Source organism: Neopsephotus bourkii, unplaced genomic scaffold (assembly GCF_033783945.1).
Source record: "Neopsephotus bourkii isolate Nb327-2 ecotype Australia unplaced genomic scaffold, CSIRO-AGI_Nbou_v1 NB_1767, whole genome shotgun sequence".
In the NCBI taxonomy this organism is placed as follows: Eukaryota; Metazoa; Chordata; class Aves; order Psittaciformes; family Psittacidae; genus Neopsephotus; species Neopsephotus bourkii.
Genome location: NW_026902241.1, coordinates 6,202,088 through 6,221,273, shown reverse-complemented (window position 1 = coordinate 6,221,273; position 19,186 = coordinate 6,202,088). Strand labels below are relative to the sequence as shown.

The following is a 19,186-nucleotide window of genomic DNA, read 5'->3' as shown; positions in this document are numbered from 1 at the left end:
CCTTTTTATTTTTTCACATTTCCTTGCCAGCTGGGGAAAACTTATGCAAAAGAATACCCTGATTTGAAAATCTGCAGATGCACATCCTGATGCTGTTCAAAGGTGTGGGGTCTTTGCTATGAGCTGCAACTTCAGGAAATGTGGAAATCTAGTATTAAGAGATCACAGTGCGGACAGAAATCATTTAACATTAATTGAGGTTTTAAAGGAATGACGTGTGTGGCAAGTGGATTTCAAGTATATGCTACAGAATACTAATTTAAAATCAGTCTTAAACTAATTGCTATGTATTAACCCATTCCAGCAAAAATAATGTCATGTGACAATTCTAATTAATCAGCTGAGTTCAGTGCAGGAAACTGTCAGATATGATCAACAAAGTGCTTCTGAAATATTTATGGGTCAAGAATTTTTGGTAACTACACTTGGAAAAAAGTCACCTCAATAATTCACACTTGGGGGGGGGCGGAATCACTGCATATTTTTCCCACTTTGTAATTACTAAATCAAACCTATTTATTACCATTCTCAAATCTCTCTTTTCTTACACCTCTGCACTTTCCCACCCAGACCCGTGGCTTCAGCTACTACTTAATGTGAGTGATGCCTACATGTGTCTCATTTTTTCCATTTCTTTTGTCTAATATCTGAATTCTGTCTAGCTCATTTGTCTCAGCTTTTGGATTTGTCATCACCAATCCCTCGCTGATGCTCTCAAGTTCCTATCCTACTACTGGCTAGCAGAGGAGCCCAGTAACTCAGGAAAAATGAAATAAGGTTGCCCCATGGAGACCCATGTCAGTCCACATCTTTTAATCTATATTTTAGATTACATATTTGTAAGTATTTTTACTAGTTGCCCTGGTTTACACCAGGTTGTATCTTCTCCCGATTCTCCTCCCCATCCCACCCAGGAGAGCAGGGTGCAGGGAGTGAGCAAGCAGCTGCATGGTACTTGCCAGCTGGAGTGAAACCATGACACTAGTCCAATAAGTACTAAGGGGTTTATACTTTAAGTTGCGTAATTACATTACAGAACTAATTCTAAGGGTTTTTTTGTGTGTATAATACATATAAATAAAGTGCTTAGTCTACATTATGGACTAATAGCGTCCGCAATCTAATTTTGAAACACACAGATGGTTATTTGATTTATAAGAGCAGTAAAAACAATCTGACACCAGAAAGTAGATTTTATTTCATTTGAGACCATTACATGCAGTTAAAAGAAACAAGTAACTGAATTACCTTTCAAAGATTAGAAATTTTGGCTCTACATCTACTATTAAGCTTTTGTTTAAAGTTCCCTGCAAGGCTACTATGGAGCAGATGCCTTTAGGAGTGAGGGGAAAAAAAAAAAGGGAAAATAAAACTGTGCCCAAAGTGTAAAAGCAAAAGCAAAATAACACAAGGCATATGTGCTATGGCAGGGAAAGCTGGAATACATGATCTTTTAAGGTCCCTTCCAACCAAAACTGTTCTACGATTCTAGGATATTAAAGCATATTGCAAATTAAGTAGTATGGTAAGGAATCACTGTGTTCACAAAGAGCATTTTGCAAGTTTTGTGCATCCAGGTGCATATCCATTTTGCTTAGTATCTGAATCTCAATGTAATTGAAAAGACTGCATTCCATAGTTAAACCTGTTTTATTCTTTTGTCAGCCCAATTATTTCATTTATATTACCCTTGATTTACATCAGCAAGTGATTGAATTTCCACTGGTTGAAAACCAAGTAGGTGCCATTCTAAGACTCAAGAAAAACCATCCCCATCTGGAAAATAGGGAACAGGGAATAAATGATTACAGTTATATAGCCTCCATATCTGTGTCATGCTATAATTTATAATCACTTATAAAAATACTTTCTAAAGGCCATGACAAGTCTTTATGAGCAGATTGTGCAAAAGAACTTAATGATATGGTTGAAATACCATAAGTAGAGCTGTGAATTTTTTCCACTTCGAATTTTATTCCATGAAAAGTATAGCTTTGGTTTCACTGGGACAGTTCACAAAATGAGGGGAAAGTTCACAAGCTTAAAAAAAAAAAAAAAAATCAGAATGTTTTATGTTTATCTTGTTCATATGCCTTTAACTGTCTTAGCCCTGGTGATTCAAGGCAAACTGTATTTTTTAGGTCTTTTTTTTTCCCAAAAAAATAAGCATTGAAATATATGGTTCTATGGTGAATCCAACAGCTACTTATATACCTGTATTTCTGAGGTCCTTATTACAGTAGCATATAAATTGCTGACATGCTTTGCTCAAAAGCTACTTTCCAGCACCGGTAGACGGCTGGTGATATCTGTGTAATTTTATGAGCCTCATTGCCGTACTATTCGATGTTCTCATGACTATTAATGGCTTTTGCCTCTAACACTACAGTGAAATCAGCGAGTATCATTCTCCCTCTTTACAAGCGGGCAACTGATGAGAAGCATAGATTAAGTGCCTTATATGAAAACCACAGGAAGGCTGTGCTGCTGCCAGGAATGAAATCGGGTGCCATGAATACCAGTTCCGTCAAGTTCCCCATATATTAAACTTCTAAGAAGTTTTTCCTAAAAATAATTGGAGATATTTTAGCTTCTTGTAGAATGCAGAACCATTTTACACTGTTATGATGATGATGATGAGTGTATCTCTAAATAGGAGGCATATTGATAGTAATTGAATAATAAATACTGTGAAATATTTTGAACATACAGAAGACTTCATAGAATCCTCTTTAATGACAGCTCTTTATGTGTCAGATATCTAGCCTAAGTTAGTTTGCTTAGGTTCAGATATAGCACTTCCACAAGGAGATTCATACTACCTATCTTAGACATCCCATGTCTAAGCAATGTAAGCAATGATAAATTCCCTATTTCCTTCTTGGGATCTTGTTTCTTCTCATTCAATGTATTTGGAGCCTGTATGACTTATTTAGGTTAGATGTTTAAGGTTTGAAGAGCTAATATGGCGTGAAGTGGTTCACAGTCCAAGCTACTTAGGTTCTTTAACCTTATTTTCAAAAATAGTTTAGGCCAGGTGATTTAGGATGAGGATTATTGGGACTGAAACAGCTGTTGTGGGAATCACCTAATTTCAGGTGTCAATATCTAAAAAATTATCTGATTTCTCTATTGTTAATAGAACAGGGCACTCCTGTGCTTAGTTCTCACATACGAATCTAAAAGAAAAAGATTCATTGCATCCTATCTCTCCTGTTAATTATAGAGAGTCCAAGCAAAGAGCAGAACTATAGGCATCATCACCACAGAAATCCAAACTAAATGGATTGATGGTGGTTGTCTGCTGAGTATCCTTAAATATCTCATCCAGGCATGTGAACAGAAATACATCATGGGCTCCAAAGACATTTAAGGGCTTTTGAAAATTGACTTGCTATAAGCATGTTGATTGCATCAGTCTTGTGTGATACGTATAGCTGTGATATATAGGAAAAGAATGCCTCTAATAGGCACAATCTGTGACTATATACAAATAGTTATTTAATAATTAATTAATAAATGATTTGGTCCTTTACAAGCCTTTTATAAATGCACCGTTAATGTAAAGTGAGTCATTTTGTTTCAGGCCACTGAATAAAGAATATAAATCCATGTATGTTATGTATGACTGTGTTACGGCAGCAAATGTATATGCGTTCTGGTACTACATGGTTTAGTTGGTTGCTGGATTTTAAGTGAGCTAGTGTACAGGCACAAGGAAAAAGAAATTGGAAAATGGCACCTTATAAATGTATCTACTTTGAAGGTAGAAAAGAGGCTGGTAACTAGATGTCAAAATGTGCAAACGCGTTCAGTAGGATTTTTCCTGTGTTGAAATGGGATCATCTTAGGGGGGTTTTATAGTGTGGAAAAGCACTGATGACTATGCTGTCCTGATTTGGTATAAGTCCTGTGCTGAACCTGTATAAAATGTCAAATTTTTAGACAGAATATAAGCGCTTTGTCCAGTTTGCCAGTAGATACACTGGACATTTCTTTCCTGTATCTTTCTTTAACAAGACAGATTGATTCCCATCTTACCTATCTTACATTTTTGTGTATTAAAACAACGAAAAGGAGACAAGATGGGAGAAATCTCTCCATGTCCTTTTTTGCTGTGTTAATGACTGGAAAGCATATCCTTTTTTTCTACTGAGAGTTTATAATGGAAATGCTGACAGAATCTCAGCTACAGTGTCACTGGTGTTTGCTGCCGTAATGAGAAGCTGCTAACAATCCCACATCCAGCACAATGTTCCCTCTTAACAGGGTAAGACAGTCACCATCCTCACCTTCAGGTCCAGTGTCTGCCTTGAAGAGAAATTAGGTCATCAGGGAATTTTGCAGCTGTGGTTACCCATATTTCTGTTCAAGGCGAGCAGAGCAACTCGAAGCACTCAGCATGTATTTAGTGCAAGGATTACAAACTTTGCTGAAAATTGTTAGAGTCCAACATTAAATATTTATGCCATTACTCTATGTTCGAGCATAACAATAACATAGAAAGACAGTAGTTGACTTGTTGAGCCCCCATATTCAAGGAGATTTTGCAGACATTTATCCCACATTTCTCAAAATACTGTTATTTTCCAGATCTGAGATCCTTAATTCAGGATTTCTGTCTATTGTTCACACACTGAGTGATATATTGAAGGCTTTCTCTCCTTTTAGATTTTGTCCTCCTTTTGTTTGGATTTTTTGTAAATTGACAGATACCTACAGTTTGCTAATTATTTCTTCCTGTGATCAAACACTTTTGCTTCTCTATATTATAATGGTTTAAGATGTCATATACTATTTTTAAAAAGACAGTGTACCAAGACATGTTATGGCATATTTGCATAAAAAATTCAAACGTACCCAGAAAACATGCAGTGGAGCCCCTGTGTTGTGGTTTAAAATGCTTCTTTGTATGCTTTGTGTATGAGGTTTTCATCCTCGTGCTTGGTCCTTGAGTTTTCCATGTGGGATTTCTTTGGGGAGCATTACAGATTGAAGAAAGAATGTTTTGTTTGTTATCACCCCCGAAAAGGAACAAGATTTTCATGAGCAGTTACGGGATAAAAGTTTATGAAGCACTAAATACTGCTGTGAGTGCTGTAACATAAAACTCCATTTTGTTCCTTTAGCACGCCATAAAATCATTCCACTCACGGAGAAAATTCATGCTACTTCCTTCCTCTTTAGCCTTTGGACTTTCCTGTTTTCTTTGGGGCTGTTAGAACCAAATGCTTTCATTTATTTCACTCTACAGTAGGCCAGATTTATAGGCAAATCTGAAGCCTGGTTTACAATGGTTGTATAGCCACTAGTGTGGAACTGCACCAACACAGAACCCTAGAGTGGATGTGATTTACATGTACACAGCATGATTTGTACTTGCTCAGCTTATCTCCAGCTGAAAGTAGGGTAAGTTAGAACAGGGAAAATTATTGCAATGGCATCAGTCATTTCAGAGTGGGCTTTTTTGTCAGTGAGGATACACCAAGCATGTTATTTAATATTGCTCTGTGTCAGTGTCTCCATCATTAAAATGGAGGCATTTCTATAGCCTTTTAGGCTATCAGGGTGGAACTAGATGAAAACTGCAGAAACTAAGAACATTTCCTGGGAGACCCTGGAAAAAACCTACACCTAACATTGAAATAAATGGGTGTCAGATAATTATTTTGCCAATCAGTTTCATGAAATCTATTTTGAAAATAAAATTGGCTGCACAATTTTTACTACACTTTAGCTCTAAATCATTATGTGATACTTCTAGCTATAGATCCTTGAGGGGTTTGGGGAATTTCTTTTCAATCTGTATTCAGCATTTATCAGTATCTGCTGTTGGATTACATTTATGATGCTTACAGTATTTTTTTAATAACAATGTAAGAGTTCTTGAGGTTACTTACAGAAAGAGTCTATTGTTTTCTTGATTTTAATATCCCCCACAATTTTCTGCTAGTGCAAATTATAGTTGCGAGTCACATAAAGGATGTGTATGATGTGAGTCGGCTCAGAGTGACACCCCATTTAACAACACTGTGACATTTTACACTTTCTACAAATAACCTGAACTTAGCATGTAAGACATAGAGTCACAGAATGTACGGTTAACACTAGGACGGTTGACTTGGTTATGTGGGATAGATTCAAGCTCAAAGGTTTGGGAGTGGGGGGTATATTTGTGTGCTGTTGGAAGTTTAACACCAGTGTGTTGTATTGTAGTACAACCGCTACCAGCGCTATGGGGCTGAGGAATGCGTGCTGCAGATGGGAGGAGTGCTGTGTCCAACTCCCGGCTGTGGAGCAGGTTTGCTTCCTGAACCAGGAGTGAAGAAAATTGTATGTGAGCCAGGAAATGGAATAGGCTGTGGGGTAAGAGCATACATTTTTCTACTTGTGTGTGGGACACAATGGATATTGTACGATATTAGAATAAGTGGGGAAATGTTTTTTCACTTTCCATCAGTGACTGAATTGTCCTTCACACCAAAATGGGACACTGTAGCTCAGTAAACAATTTAAATATAGCACCATGGCTTAGGAACAATGACTTCGTTGTGTAGACTATGTCCATTCCAGAATTCTTCGCTTTATTTGGTTTAAGAAGTTGCCGAGTAGTTATCATAAGAAATTGAACTGTGCAAATGACAATCTAAATGTGCTTTGACCTTCTCCTTGCACTCAGCAAAACTGAATGGAATCTTGGGCAAATCATTATTCTATAAACACCAACATTCTTTATAAATAAGACCTTGCTTATACGTGTTAAGCTACACAATGAAAAGAAATATAGAAATATTTTTGTTTGCTCATAAAATTATTTTTAAGAAGGGTAAATGCACAAATAATGGTGGATTTCTGGAAAACAAAACCACATGACACGTGAAAATGTTTATGCTAGGAGGTCAGATCATATTTTTTTGATCAGTGATTTTTTTGGCAGTAGAAAAAACAGGCACTTTACAATAATCAAGCTTTGAGGGAAATAGAAATATGTAGAGAAAAATCTCTAAATAAAAGATATGACTAACTGATGTTTGTACTAAGTGACTCCATGCAGGCTATGAGAAAAAATACCCATATTTATAAAATATCATGCTCTTGCCGTTGACCTTCTTGTGGAAAATCCACTTTTCATTGCATTGATATGATACCATGGAAGGATTGCATGCATAGGATTGCATGCATAGGATTGCATACCATGCATAGGATTGCATTGATATGATACCATGGAAGAATAATAGTTTGCTGAACTAGGAAGTTGCAGTAGCTTGTCTTCTATGAGTAGGTTAGTATCTGTCGACCTTGGTCAAACTTCCTATCTGTCCATGCAGTGGTGCGTGTAAAACAGAGTACTCCCCAGACTCACTGATCAGACATAGGTCTATAAAATAAAGCAGAAGGTGGAACAGTAATAAGAAACAAAACTAGTAAACAATAGGAAATTCTTCTGGATTAATTATTAGGGTTTGGTTAAAAAAGATAAAATCACAAATGATTCTTACTCTGCTCTCCACTTTGAAGTGATGAAAATCAAACTGTTTTGCAGCTTCATTCATCATGATTCTGAATCTGCAAATGCCCTGTAAATAAAGTGTACATAGCGTAGAGGATTTATGTATTGCCTGGTTTAGCAAACTGTTCTGTTTCCTTTTATGGACTCTGTGCTGTGCTGGCTAGTGACAAAACCTGCAGCCTTGAGTATAGCCTCACCCTTTGTTTTGAATTACGTGAAATCTTGAACATGATGGGGTACAATTCACTAATGCTGAAATTAGAAGAAAGAGGCTTGTCTGCAAGCCAAATTTTGGTAGCATTAAGGCCCTTCCTCAGAGTCTGTAATGGAATAGAGTGAAAATACGTGTCTTTAAATATTTCTTTGCACCCTGACAAATGATAACCTCAAGGAAGATTTGTCACAGATGATGGTGAGGGTCTAAACACTGAAGTCAGTTGCCAGAGACAAAGCTGGCTGCAGGTAAGGATCCCCCTGCAAGGACACCAAGACAGTTAGGAAAACTGTTTATTTCTACTTCATTTTCTGAAGTCATTTTGAATTTTTTCTCAGAAATTTAAACTATGGTCAGTTTTCTCCCAAACCTGGCCTTTTTTAATGTGAACTCTTTATGAAATCCAAGAGCATCCACTTCAGAGCTCTGGGCTTCCTCATGAGCGTACACAATGATTTATAAGCTCAAAGAAAGGCCAAGATAAAGAATGTCCCTTTTGCCCATGCCAATTAAGGCTGCGAAAGGTGCTTTGAAATGCTTACATGTACAGCTTAGGTTTCTTGTTGAAGCTGGTAAGCAAAGAAATAAGGATGGTAATGTGAACCAGGAGGTTCTCTATGAATATTGATGTCATCATTTAAGCTATACTTAAGATATGTAGAGTCTTTTGGGGGGAATTTGAACCTCTGTCTTTGGGTAAAGTTCAGAGTTGATAGCATATTGCTGACAACAGAATTTACATCTAACATCAATGGTCTGTTATTCACCCAAAAGCCCTTATAGAGAAATAGTTATCTACTGAACAAAACAGACCAATTGTTAGGGTCTGAATTGCAGTATAAGTGTAGCTAACAACTGTTAAATAGATGGGGATTTTAATTAACTGATGAGATGGATCAAGGGGGGTAGGAGGGATAGGTTTTCAAGAGAAAGTAGAGAAGTAAATGAAATAGGATTTTCAGCAGCCATTTTCAAAAAGGAGAGGCAGAAAAAATGAAACAGAGAATAAGCTGGACACTGGGGTCTGAAGCAAAATAGATATTCCATTATTCAAAGAAAAAAAACTGCGAGGCACTCCCAAACATGTAAGGACTCCAACGTGAAAGAGCATTGAAATACGAACAGGTATCTGAGCCAGGCTAGGATACTGACACTTTGCCGTCCTCAGTTTCTTTCTCTGGTATTTGAAATGAGGAACTAGAATCTGGTTTTGTAAAGTCATGGCTATTGGTGTCAAAGCTAAATGTGAGTCTTCAAGAGGGGGCTTGTAAATTGCCACAGGGGCCTTTGGGAAAGTTGAAGATAGTGGATTTTGCTTTGTCTCAAGAAATTTGGAAACAGAAATATATGGGGCCCAGAAACAGCCTGCTTAGACAACTGTACCAAAAAAGTGAGGAGAGACGTTTAAATTTAAGCATCCCCATATGTACCCTCTGCGCTCAGACACAGCTATCTATTCAGGCTTTCAGGCAAAGAAATAGAACAAAAGAGATCTATTTTGACTTGAGAAATAGCATGCAAATATGTTTTTTAATGATTATGAATAGTCCTCCCCAAAGATGCGCTGTACCACTGACTGCCCTCACTCTTGCCTAATCTTTTATATTTTTTATCATTAGCCATAAACATATTAATTGATTTACCAAGATACTACTATTATACACTGTTGTTCAACCTTAATTGCTATGCATCAGACCTTCATTACTAACTCATATTTAATATGAGAAAGCAGCAACAAAATCTAGAAGACAGTACATATTGTACCAGCTGGCCTGTGTGCAAGAAGAGCTGTGGTAATAGAGGCATACAAAAGCTCTATGAATAAAACATTTTTGCCTTGTTTTATATTATACTGGCATATTATTTCCTACATATTAAAGAAAATAATTTGGGGTTAAAAGTAGGCTAGAATGGAGCTTGAAAACTGACTGTGCTACTTGTTTGTTTCTACACATGCAGCTCATCTGTCTTGCAAAATATCCCTTGTCAATATCTTTCAGTGAGATAACTGACTAATGAGGGACTTGCACCCCAGCCCTTGTTCCACATTAGCGTAAACATTATGCAGCATGCCGTATCAACTGACATTTCCTCTGGTATGGGGTGAGATGGGAGACTGAGGATAGTGGAAATAGACCCTCTGACAGTCTTTTCCTCTTGAGTTTACTCATTGCTATCATAGTCTGAATAAGCAAGAAGGATATATTTGCAGAGATCCTCTGTTGTTTGAAAATCCCTTGCTAGGAGATTTGACTCTTGAAGGTTCATGGAAGTCCTGAGACAACTCTAAACTATCCCAAGGTCTGGGTGACAATTTAAACAGTCTTAGAAACAAGCTGTCACAAGTGATGTTTCTGTGGCCCTTCATTCTATCTCCTAATGCAAAACTCCAGTCTGCAAGTGTATACTGAACCTTAGTGTAATAAATGTGCAGTGATAAAGGAAGTTTTATAACCTTGCAAAAGGAGCACAAAACTTGGGGTTATTTCACCTCTTTTACACTGTATTTACTGTTCTGTAAGCATGCCATTGAAGAACAGCAAGATTTCACTAAGCATTTGTTCCCTTCTCAGACAAGTGAAATTTTAACATTGCAGACTGCAAGAAGTCCCCCAAAATAACGGATATAAATACTTTGTGTTCCTTATAAATAGAATTTCTAGATCATTGTATTACACAGAACAAAATCCCTACGGCAATTTCACTCTTCCCAGCAATTTTTCCCCATTGATTTCTTCTTGCATTCTTCTTCCATGGCTAAGGAAGCATATGTCAAAAGCAATTGCAACATATTTGTAGAATTAATAATTGTCTGCCTTTTCAGAAAGCTTAATAGAATAGAGGACACTCTAAAATAGTTACATGAGAAGTGCAATATGCAATATACATTCCTGGTGTTTGCAAAGCTGTTTTTTGCGGTCCATTATCTCCTATTCATGCATTTCCTACCATGCATGTTTCATGATCAGTGATGTCTTTGTTAAGCACGGTAATATGCATATAGGCAAACTGAATAATTGGGAAAAAATGTTTGGAGAAAACAAATCTGACTCATGAAAATTCCAAGCAGCAAGTTCGAACCACTTTATTTTGATAGTGCAAATCATGATTTTATGAGTTGGTTGTGTCCTTCTAAACTTCTGGAATGGGGTTTATTTTAGGGTTTTATATCTTAATAGGAGTTCTGTGGGAGTGTAGCTATACCCCCCTGGAATCTGAACTAGCTTGCAATTACTTTTTCAGAACTATTTTGTATATATTAAAGTGCATGAGAGTTTGTAAGTGTACTACAGTCTAGAAATGAAAGGCAGTTTTAAGTAAGTCTTTTGGTGTTAAAGTTCAGCTCTAATGTGATGTATTGTCATGATCAGCGTGTACTTTCGTTGTCCACTTTCTATCCATCTTGTGGCTAGTTTTGGCACATTATTCCTTATATGTTGCCTGATCAAAAATTTGAAAGTCTGACTAACCTAAAAGACTTTCTTTTCAAACAGAGATGTAGGTATAAATGTTTGGTCCAAGACATGTGCTTTGCTTCTCCATTAGCAGTACCAGGAAAATCTTGAATGTATGTAAAGAAAAAGTAGGCAACTTTGAAAATATTTCAACATATGAAGATTGTCAAGATGAGCAGTGGTAATTCAATACAATCTTTGAAGATGATTGCAGTGAAAAAAAAACCTTTTTAATTTTATAACGAGATGAATAAAAGGTCATGGGTGAAGAAGGTCTGTGTGCACAATGATTTGAATTTTTGCCTCTGTTTTAAGATTGGAATGAATGTTGAAGCACAAGCAGAAATAAGAGGCTGCAGTGTTTTGAAAAACGCAGAATAATTCAGAAAATAAAAGACCTTCAAATTTACCTTTGTGTGATTTGCAAAACACTAAAATGGAAATAGGAGATTGCTGCTATCTAGTACGCGCTGTAAAATTGAAGGGGTACTCTTTGTTATTATATTTCAGGTATCTGTCCTTGTTCCGTATGTCATCAAAGTTTTGCTTTTAAGAAAATTCACCAGAAAAGTATTACCATGGACAAAGTAATAGCTGAAGATATTGCTGAGATTAAGAAACCAACTCACAGTGGGAGTGTCTCATAATATTGTGTAGGGAGTTTTTTCAAGGGGAATGAAAATAAGACAGACATTTTCTATTATTGCTAAATACTGAGTTGCTAGCATTGTTCCACAAGCTCTAAGCTGTAATCATGTATTGCTTGCTTCTGTTGAGTGGGCACTCTAGCCTTTAGAAAGTGGAATTCCATCTTGTTGACACATTATGCCTCAGCAGCTAAGCAAGTTGTCTTGTTGCTAAAATATGACAGGCTTTCTCAGGCTGACCAAAATTCTTTCTGGATTTGCAGCTTTTTTCTAGTTTATGTGGTTTAAAATTAACTGTAAAAGCATGGAGCTTTTTAAGATGCAGTAGACTCTTGATGTTTTAATAAAAAACATTTAACCTATAATAGCACTGTATAATTAACAACCTCTGTATTATTGTCAAGGTGCATTATTTCCATTGCCCATGTCTCGCCATGCTGCATTTCATTGATCTGGTGGCTGATATGAAACTCAGCTGTCAGCAGTGAGTTGATAAAGCAATCTAGAGAATGTTTCCACTATTAATAACGTGGATCACATTAGTTCATAAGACTTGCAAAAGCAAAACAACTACTTTTTCTATGGAGACCAAATCAATTTAGTGCATGTGTTCAGTAGGTAGAACAATAACTGCCTTTTCCTTTACATCCCAAATCACAGAGAACTAGCAAGGAGGTAGGTAAAAGACATAGTTAACCAATAAAGGGATGGAGGCTGCTGGTCTCTGTAAGATAGCATGAGAACACAGATAGTAGAATAACACTGTATTTGAGTCTGGGAAGTTGTATTAGAGAAAACTAGGGTAAAATCCAGTTCCTGCTTGTAAAGATAGTCAAATCTGGACATGTGGACCTAGGAACTAGCAAAGATAAAACTGGTTTCTATGAATGTAAGTCAGATTAGACTGAGATTTGTAAACCAGTGTTTTGCTGAAGATAAATGGTCCCAATTTTGCCAATTTGTCTGAAATAGGAATGAGCTAAAATTGCAATTAAGGCTGAGATAAAATAGGAGTAAAGTTTAAAATTACTCTAGTAGTTGATTTTAGCATTTATCAACTAAATCTTATCCTTCTAAACTGCTAGATCAACCATTCCTCTGGAAGGGTACTAGGGATTTTCATATTAGAGGTAACAAACACTCGACTTTGCCACTATTTCAGTATTCAGATTCCAGAGCTGAAGGTACTTTGGCTTCTAATTTCTTCACCTGTGGAAAGAGAACAACATTTTACAGTAGATTAAATGCAAAAATATGCACATTTTAACATGTTCACAACTTACTGGAAATTACTTTTAGCACACAGACTTGGAAAAAGCTTTTAAAAAGTACCTTCTCTGGTTTACTGATTCCTTTTCTTAGGTACCAATGAGTATATCATACTCTGATGCTCAGGTCAGGATTAAATTGATCACCAAATTTGAAAGAGATGTCAAAATTTTCTCTCAGGTCTCATAGGCAGGGACTTGACATTCCATGCCAAACTTGATGGATGAGCGACACACCATCTCCAGGAATACTGAGGCCTTTTCTCACCTAGAAGTACCTTGTTATTGCAAGAGCCTCAGGCTTTGATGACATATTTGACTATTTTGGTCTGTGCCAGTGGCACATTACAGTTTAGTCTCCTGATAACTGAAGTGCTCTTGTCTAATTAAAATAATTGGTCTCCATGTAGCAGTATCTGGGTGATATTTAATAGCTTATGATGCTCAGATTATATTAGGTGAACTCATAATTCTGTCAAGCCCTAAATATAATGGAAGTTTATGACTGGAGAGGTCTTGGAACTACTTTTTTCTTACTATTTCTCTCCTCTTCAACAAAGTGCCTAGAAATACGTCTGACAGCAGACAATATTTTATCATGTGGCCCATCAGGAAGGGCTTGGAGTACAACAGTGGGAGGTAAGAAATAAACTGTTATAGGAATCTCTAGTTAACTCTGCGTGTATGAGAAAGTGAGCTCTGTCTTCTGACTTCATATTCCACTTACATACAGGATAAGATTATTCTCCCTTTTATGATAGAGAGAGACACTTTGCACATGATGGAAAAGAGTAGCCATTTTAAACCGATGTGTAATTCCTTCAGTTAACAGATAAAAATATTCTGGTTATAACAGTCTGTCCCAGACCACAAGAAAGAGGTGCTTGAGATTTCCTACTTCCTACAGTTGACATACTGACTGCAGTTTCTAATCATGAATACAAATACATTTGTAAGTTAGCAGAACTGGCGGTTAATGGAAGATTTGGTATGAATAAACAGATCTATCACTGAATCACTGGAAGGGGAATAATAATGCAATCAGCAGAGGATGTGCTGCTTGAGAATGGCAGCCACCAAGGGCAGGATTTTAACTGAGCAAGAGACTTATTTGAGCAATCTTCTAAAAACTTTCTGTATTTGAACAAGAAAGAAAAACATGATCTGAGTGCAGAAAATCACTTATAAATGAAAAGAAAAATAAATATAAATCAAAGTAAGCCTATTTATTGCCTTTTGTATGAAATTTCATATGAAGATCTCCCGAGACACTGTAGATTGTATCACTACATTATTGTAAAATGCAAGAGATGCTTAATCAATGAGAAATGATGGAGTAAAAAGATAGGAACAGAACAATAAGATCATAGATTAGAAGGAATCTATTGACTGGTATTTGTAGCTTAGCTAGTCAAACAACTCAGTTGAAAATGCTAAGAAAAAATGTCCTAATTATGTGTCTGGTTCTGGTGCAATTCTGGCCTATAGCCCAATTCAAAAGTAAATCACAAGGCTCATAAAGTGAGAAGCTTACATAGATCAAAAAAAAAAAACAAAACAGTGCTATCTACAGCTTTTGTGGCACTTCAGGTCTTCACGTTGTTTGATGACAGACTGAAACAGTGCAACAGAGATTTGGGATTTAAGCCTGTTTTGTGTAAGTGCAAATATGGAAAGCATCAGTTTATGTCAATTTGGAACTTAGACATAATGACACCTCTTTTTCTTTTTTTTCCTACTAAAAGGAGCACCTCAATTAAAAATGTTTTCAAGCTTTTATATTTCTCCATTAGGTGATCAAAGAAATTCCTGAAGAATTTGTACACCAATGCACGCAGCATGGGAAATAAGCAGGAGGAGCTAGAAACCTGTGTTAGGTCAGGAGATTATGACCTGGTGGCAATTACAGAGACATGGTGGGACAGCTCACATGACTGGAATATAGTCATGGAGGGCTATGTCCTTTTCAGGAAAGACAGGCCAGCCAGGCGGGGTGGTGCGGTTGCTCTTAATGTGCGAGAGCAGCTACAATGCACTAGTTCTGTCCAGGGACAGATGACGAGCGAGTTGAGAGTCTGTGGGTGAAAATTAAGGGGCAGGCTGGAAGGGGCGATGCTGTTGTGGGGGTCTGTTACAGGCCACCGGATCAGGGTGAGAAAGTTGACGCAGTCACAGGCCGTGGTCGTTGTGGGGGATTTTAACTTCCCTGATGTTTGCTGGAAGGACTACTCAGCAACTCAGCCGCAGTCCAGGAGGTTCCTCCAGTGTATGGATGATAACTTCCTCATGCAAATGGTGGATGAGCCAACCAGGAGAGGTGCGCTGCTGGATCTCATCCTCACTAACAAGGAGGGTCTGGTCGAAGGAGTGAAGGTTGAGGGCTGCCTTGCTTGCAGCGACCACGAGATGGTGGAATTCAGGATCTTGTGTGGTAGGACCAGTAGAATAGCAAGTAGAATTGCAACACTGGATTTTAGCAGGGCAAACTTTGGCCTTTTCAAGCAATTGCTAGGGGAAATCCCATGGGCAAGGCTGCTTGAAGGTAAAGGGGCCCAAGATAGTTGGTTGGCATTCAAGGACTGCTTTTTCCGAGCTCAAGATCGGAGCATCCCGACACGCAGGAAGTCAAGGAAGAGGGCCAGGAGACCTGCGTGGCTAAATAGGGAATTGCTGGGTATGCTAAAGTGGAAGAGTAGAGTTTACAGGTCATGGAAGGAGGGGCTGGCCACTTGGGAGGAATATAAGGCTGCTGCTAGAGGATGTAGGAAAGCTGCTAGGATGACTAAGGCCTCCTTGGAATTAAAGCTGGCGAGAGGGGTCAAGGACAGCAGAAAGAGCTTTTTCAAATACATGGCAGATAAAACTAACACCAGAGGCAATGTAGGCCCGCTGATGAACGGGACGGGTGCCCTGGTGACAGAAGATACAGAGATGGCAGAGTTACTGAATGCCTTCTTTGTCTCTGTCTACTCTGCCGGAGGCAGTCCTGAAGAGCCCTGTACCTCTGAGACCTCAGATGAAGTCAGGTCAACGGAGCAGTTTGCCTTAGTCGATGAGGAATGGGTTAGAGACCAGTTGAGCAATCTGGACATCCATAAATCCATGGGTCCAGATGGGATGCACCCGCGGGTGCTGAGGGAACTGGCGGAGGTCATTGCTAGACCACTCTCCATCATCTTTACCAAGTCTTGGGAAACGGGAGAGGTGCCTGAGGACTGGAGGAAAGCAAATGTCACTCCTGTCTTCAAAAAGGGCAAGAAGGAGGACCCGGGTAACTATAGACCAGTCAGCCTCACCTCCATTCCTGGGAAAGTGATGGAACACCTTATCCTCGGTGCCATCTTAAGGATATCAAGGATAAGAGGGTCATGAGGGGCAGTCAACATGGCTTCACCAAGGGGAAGTCATGCTTGACCAATCTCGTAGCCTTTTATGAGGAAATAACACGGTGGATGGATGATGGCAGAGCGGTGGATGTGGTCTACCTTGACTTCAGCAAAGCGTTTGACACAGTCTCCCACAGCATCCTCGCAGCTAAATTGAGGAAGTGTGGTCTGGATGATCGGGTAGTGAGGTGGACTGTGAACTGGCTGAAGGAGAGAAGCCAGAGAGTTGTAGTCTATGGGGCGGAGTCTAGTTGGAGGCCTGTATCTAGTGGAGTGCCTCAAGGGTCGGTACTGGGACCAGTATTATTTAATATATTCATCAACGATTTAGATGAGGGAATTGAGTGTACTATCAGCAAGTTTGCTGATGACACTAAGCTGGGAGGAGTGGCCGACACGCCAGAAGGCTGTGCTGCCATCCAGAGAGACCTGGACAGGCTGGAGAGTTGGGCGGGGAATAACTTGATGAAATATAACAAGGGAAAGTGTAGAGTCCTGCATCTGGGCAGGAACAACCCCAGGTTCCAGTATAGGTTAGGGAACGACCTGTTAGAGAGCAGTGTAGGGGAGAGGGACCTGGGGGTCCTGGTGGACGACAGGGTGACCATGAGCCGACACTGTGCCCTTGTGGCCAAGAAGGCCAATGGCATCCTGGGTTGTATTAGAAGGGGGGTGGTTAGTAGGTCGAGAGAGGTCCTCCTTCCCCTCTACTCTGCCCTGGTGAGACCTCATCTGGAATATTGTGTCCAGTTCTGGGCCCCTCAGTTTAAGAAGGACAGGGACCTGCTGGAGAGAGTCCAGTGCAGGGCAACTAAGATGATTAAGGGAGTGGAGCATCTCCCTTATGAGGAAAGACTGAGGGAGCTGGGTCTCTATAGTTTGGAGAAGAGGAGATTGAGGGGTGACCTTATTAGTGTATATAAATATATAAAGGGGGAGTGTCACGAGGATGGAGCCAGGCTCTTCTCAGTGGCAAACAATGATAGGACAAGGGGTAATGGGTACAAACTGGAACACAAGAGGTTCCACTTAAACTTGAGAAGAAACTTCTTCTCAGTGAGGGTGACAGAACACTGGAACAGGCTGCCCAGGAAGGTTGTGGAGTCTGCTTCTCTGGAGACATTTAAAACCTGCCTGAACACGTTCCTGTGTAAACTTACCTAGGTGCTCCTGCTCCGGCAGGGGGATTGGACTAGATGATCTTTTGAGGTCCCTTCCAGTCTCTAGCATACTGTGATACTGTAATTTCTTCTCAGCTTTACCTTGATTCTGAAATATGTAAAGTCTCTGTTGCTCAGCCAGGCTCTTGGTTCATTCTTTCAAGTCTACAACAGCATTATCCATGTGGAGGGCATAAAATTATTACTTCCTGAGATTGTGCAGCCCTTAGTGATGAAAAAAGGAATGGCAACAAATACAGAGTACAAGTATACCATAGGGAGGGGCCACGGAAACTAGGGGTATTCTGCATTAGCTCTTCACTGAAGAACAACTTTTCCGTGAAGACAAGCAAGAAGTTGGCTACAGCATACTAGCGCTCCTTTTGTGTTCACAGCTATATAGGATTTCTTACTAGACCTTTAAGCAAAAGCTCCTTCCTGCACCTTTTCATAATTGCAACAGTATCTCTGTGCAATGAAGCAAAACAATTGCTTGTCTTTTCACCAGTAGAAGAGAAATGTTTATTTTTCATTGCACATGTTGCATTATTTCCATATACTGTATAGACCCCAGACTGACTGAGCACTCTGTAATGCATCTGGTTAGGCTACATTCCTGGAAAAGTGGGAGGAAAATGGCATTAAAAAGATTTAAAATATAACTAAATGTCATTTTTTCACAGAAAATAAACAGCTCTTTAAAATAGTATGAAGTAGAACAGGGTTATTCTGAGATCAACTTTCCTTGTCACTACTACTTCAGTAAGTTATTTAATGATGTAACACACAGAACTTTATTATTTCAAAACCATTTCAAAGAAATAGCAAAGCCACCATTCCACAATCAAAGCTGATTTTGAAGTGCTGAAACAAAGCTGATTTTCAATTATCAGAGTCAAAAAGAAACATCTGAAAACTGTCTTGATTGCCGAAAAACTGCTATGTTTTCATGTTGGACAATTCAAAACAAATAGATGAAGCTTCTGAAGCTTCAAACAAAATCCACTTCTAACAAAGCATGAATATCTAAAAACCCTCAGTGTAAAAGAGAGTATCTGGGAAAAGTTATAAGCTTGTAAAAGGAAGTTTAGAATAGAAGTTGCATCTCGGCCTTAACTGTGATATTAAGGTCACTAAGCTGTAATAGAGGAAGTAAAGAAAATGTTGCAAAGTCAAGAGAGGGCTATGAAAATAAAATAAAATGAAAATATAATAAATTAAATAAGACATCCCTTACACAATAATAATAATATTAAAGAAAAGCAAAGACATAGATTTGGAGAACAATGACCAACTGTAATTCAGCGGGAAATATTAGAAAACCAGAATGCAGTATGTGTTCATAAAACCATCCTGAGGGAAAAATAAAGGGAAAATTGTGATAAGGATAATAGAATATATCTGTGAATGGAGGCCTTGGCTAAGGGCGAAAGATCATGGGTGGATAACTAAGTCCCAGTTAACTCAATTTTATCCCTATATTTCTCAAAAATTAAGTCATTCATATCAGTCAATTATATTTTTTTTTTCCCAAGAGCTCTCACAT

At 38.6% G+C, this 19,186-nt stretch overlaps 1 protein-coding gene across 3 annotated transcripts in view; it reads left to right on the top strand.

Annotated features, from left to right (window-relative positions):
• PRKN (parkin RBR E3 ubiquitin protein ligase) overlaps nt 1-19,186 on the top strand; it is a 722,549-nt gene that overhangs the window by 598,361 nt on the left and 105,002 nt on the right. Inside the window, exons 9-10 of one of the 3 annotated variants that reach the window (XM_061378741.1) lie at nt 6,217-6,366; nt 11,690-12,211. The exons of 1 other annotated variant lie outside the window; for it this stretch is intronic. In XM_061378741.1, coding sequence (XP_061234725.1) covers nt 6,217-6,366; nt 11,690-11,770 — 231 coding nt within the window. In that variant the 3' untranslated portion in view covers nt 11,771-12,211. Of the gene's footprint in view, nt 1-6,216; nt 6,367-11,689; nt 12,212-19,186 lie in introns of those variants that run through there. One more of the 3 variants, XM_061378739.1, reaches the window with a different exon arrangement.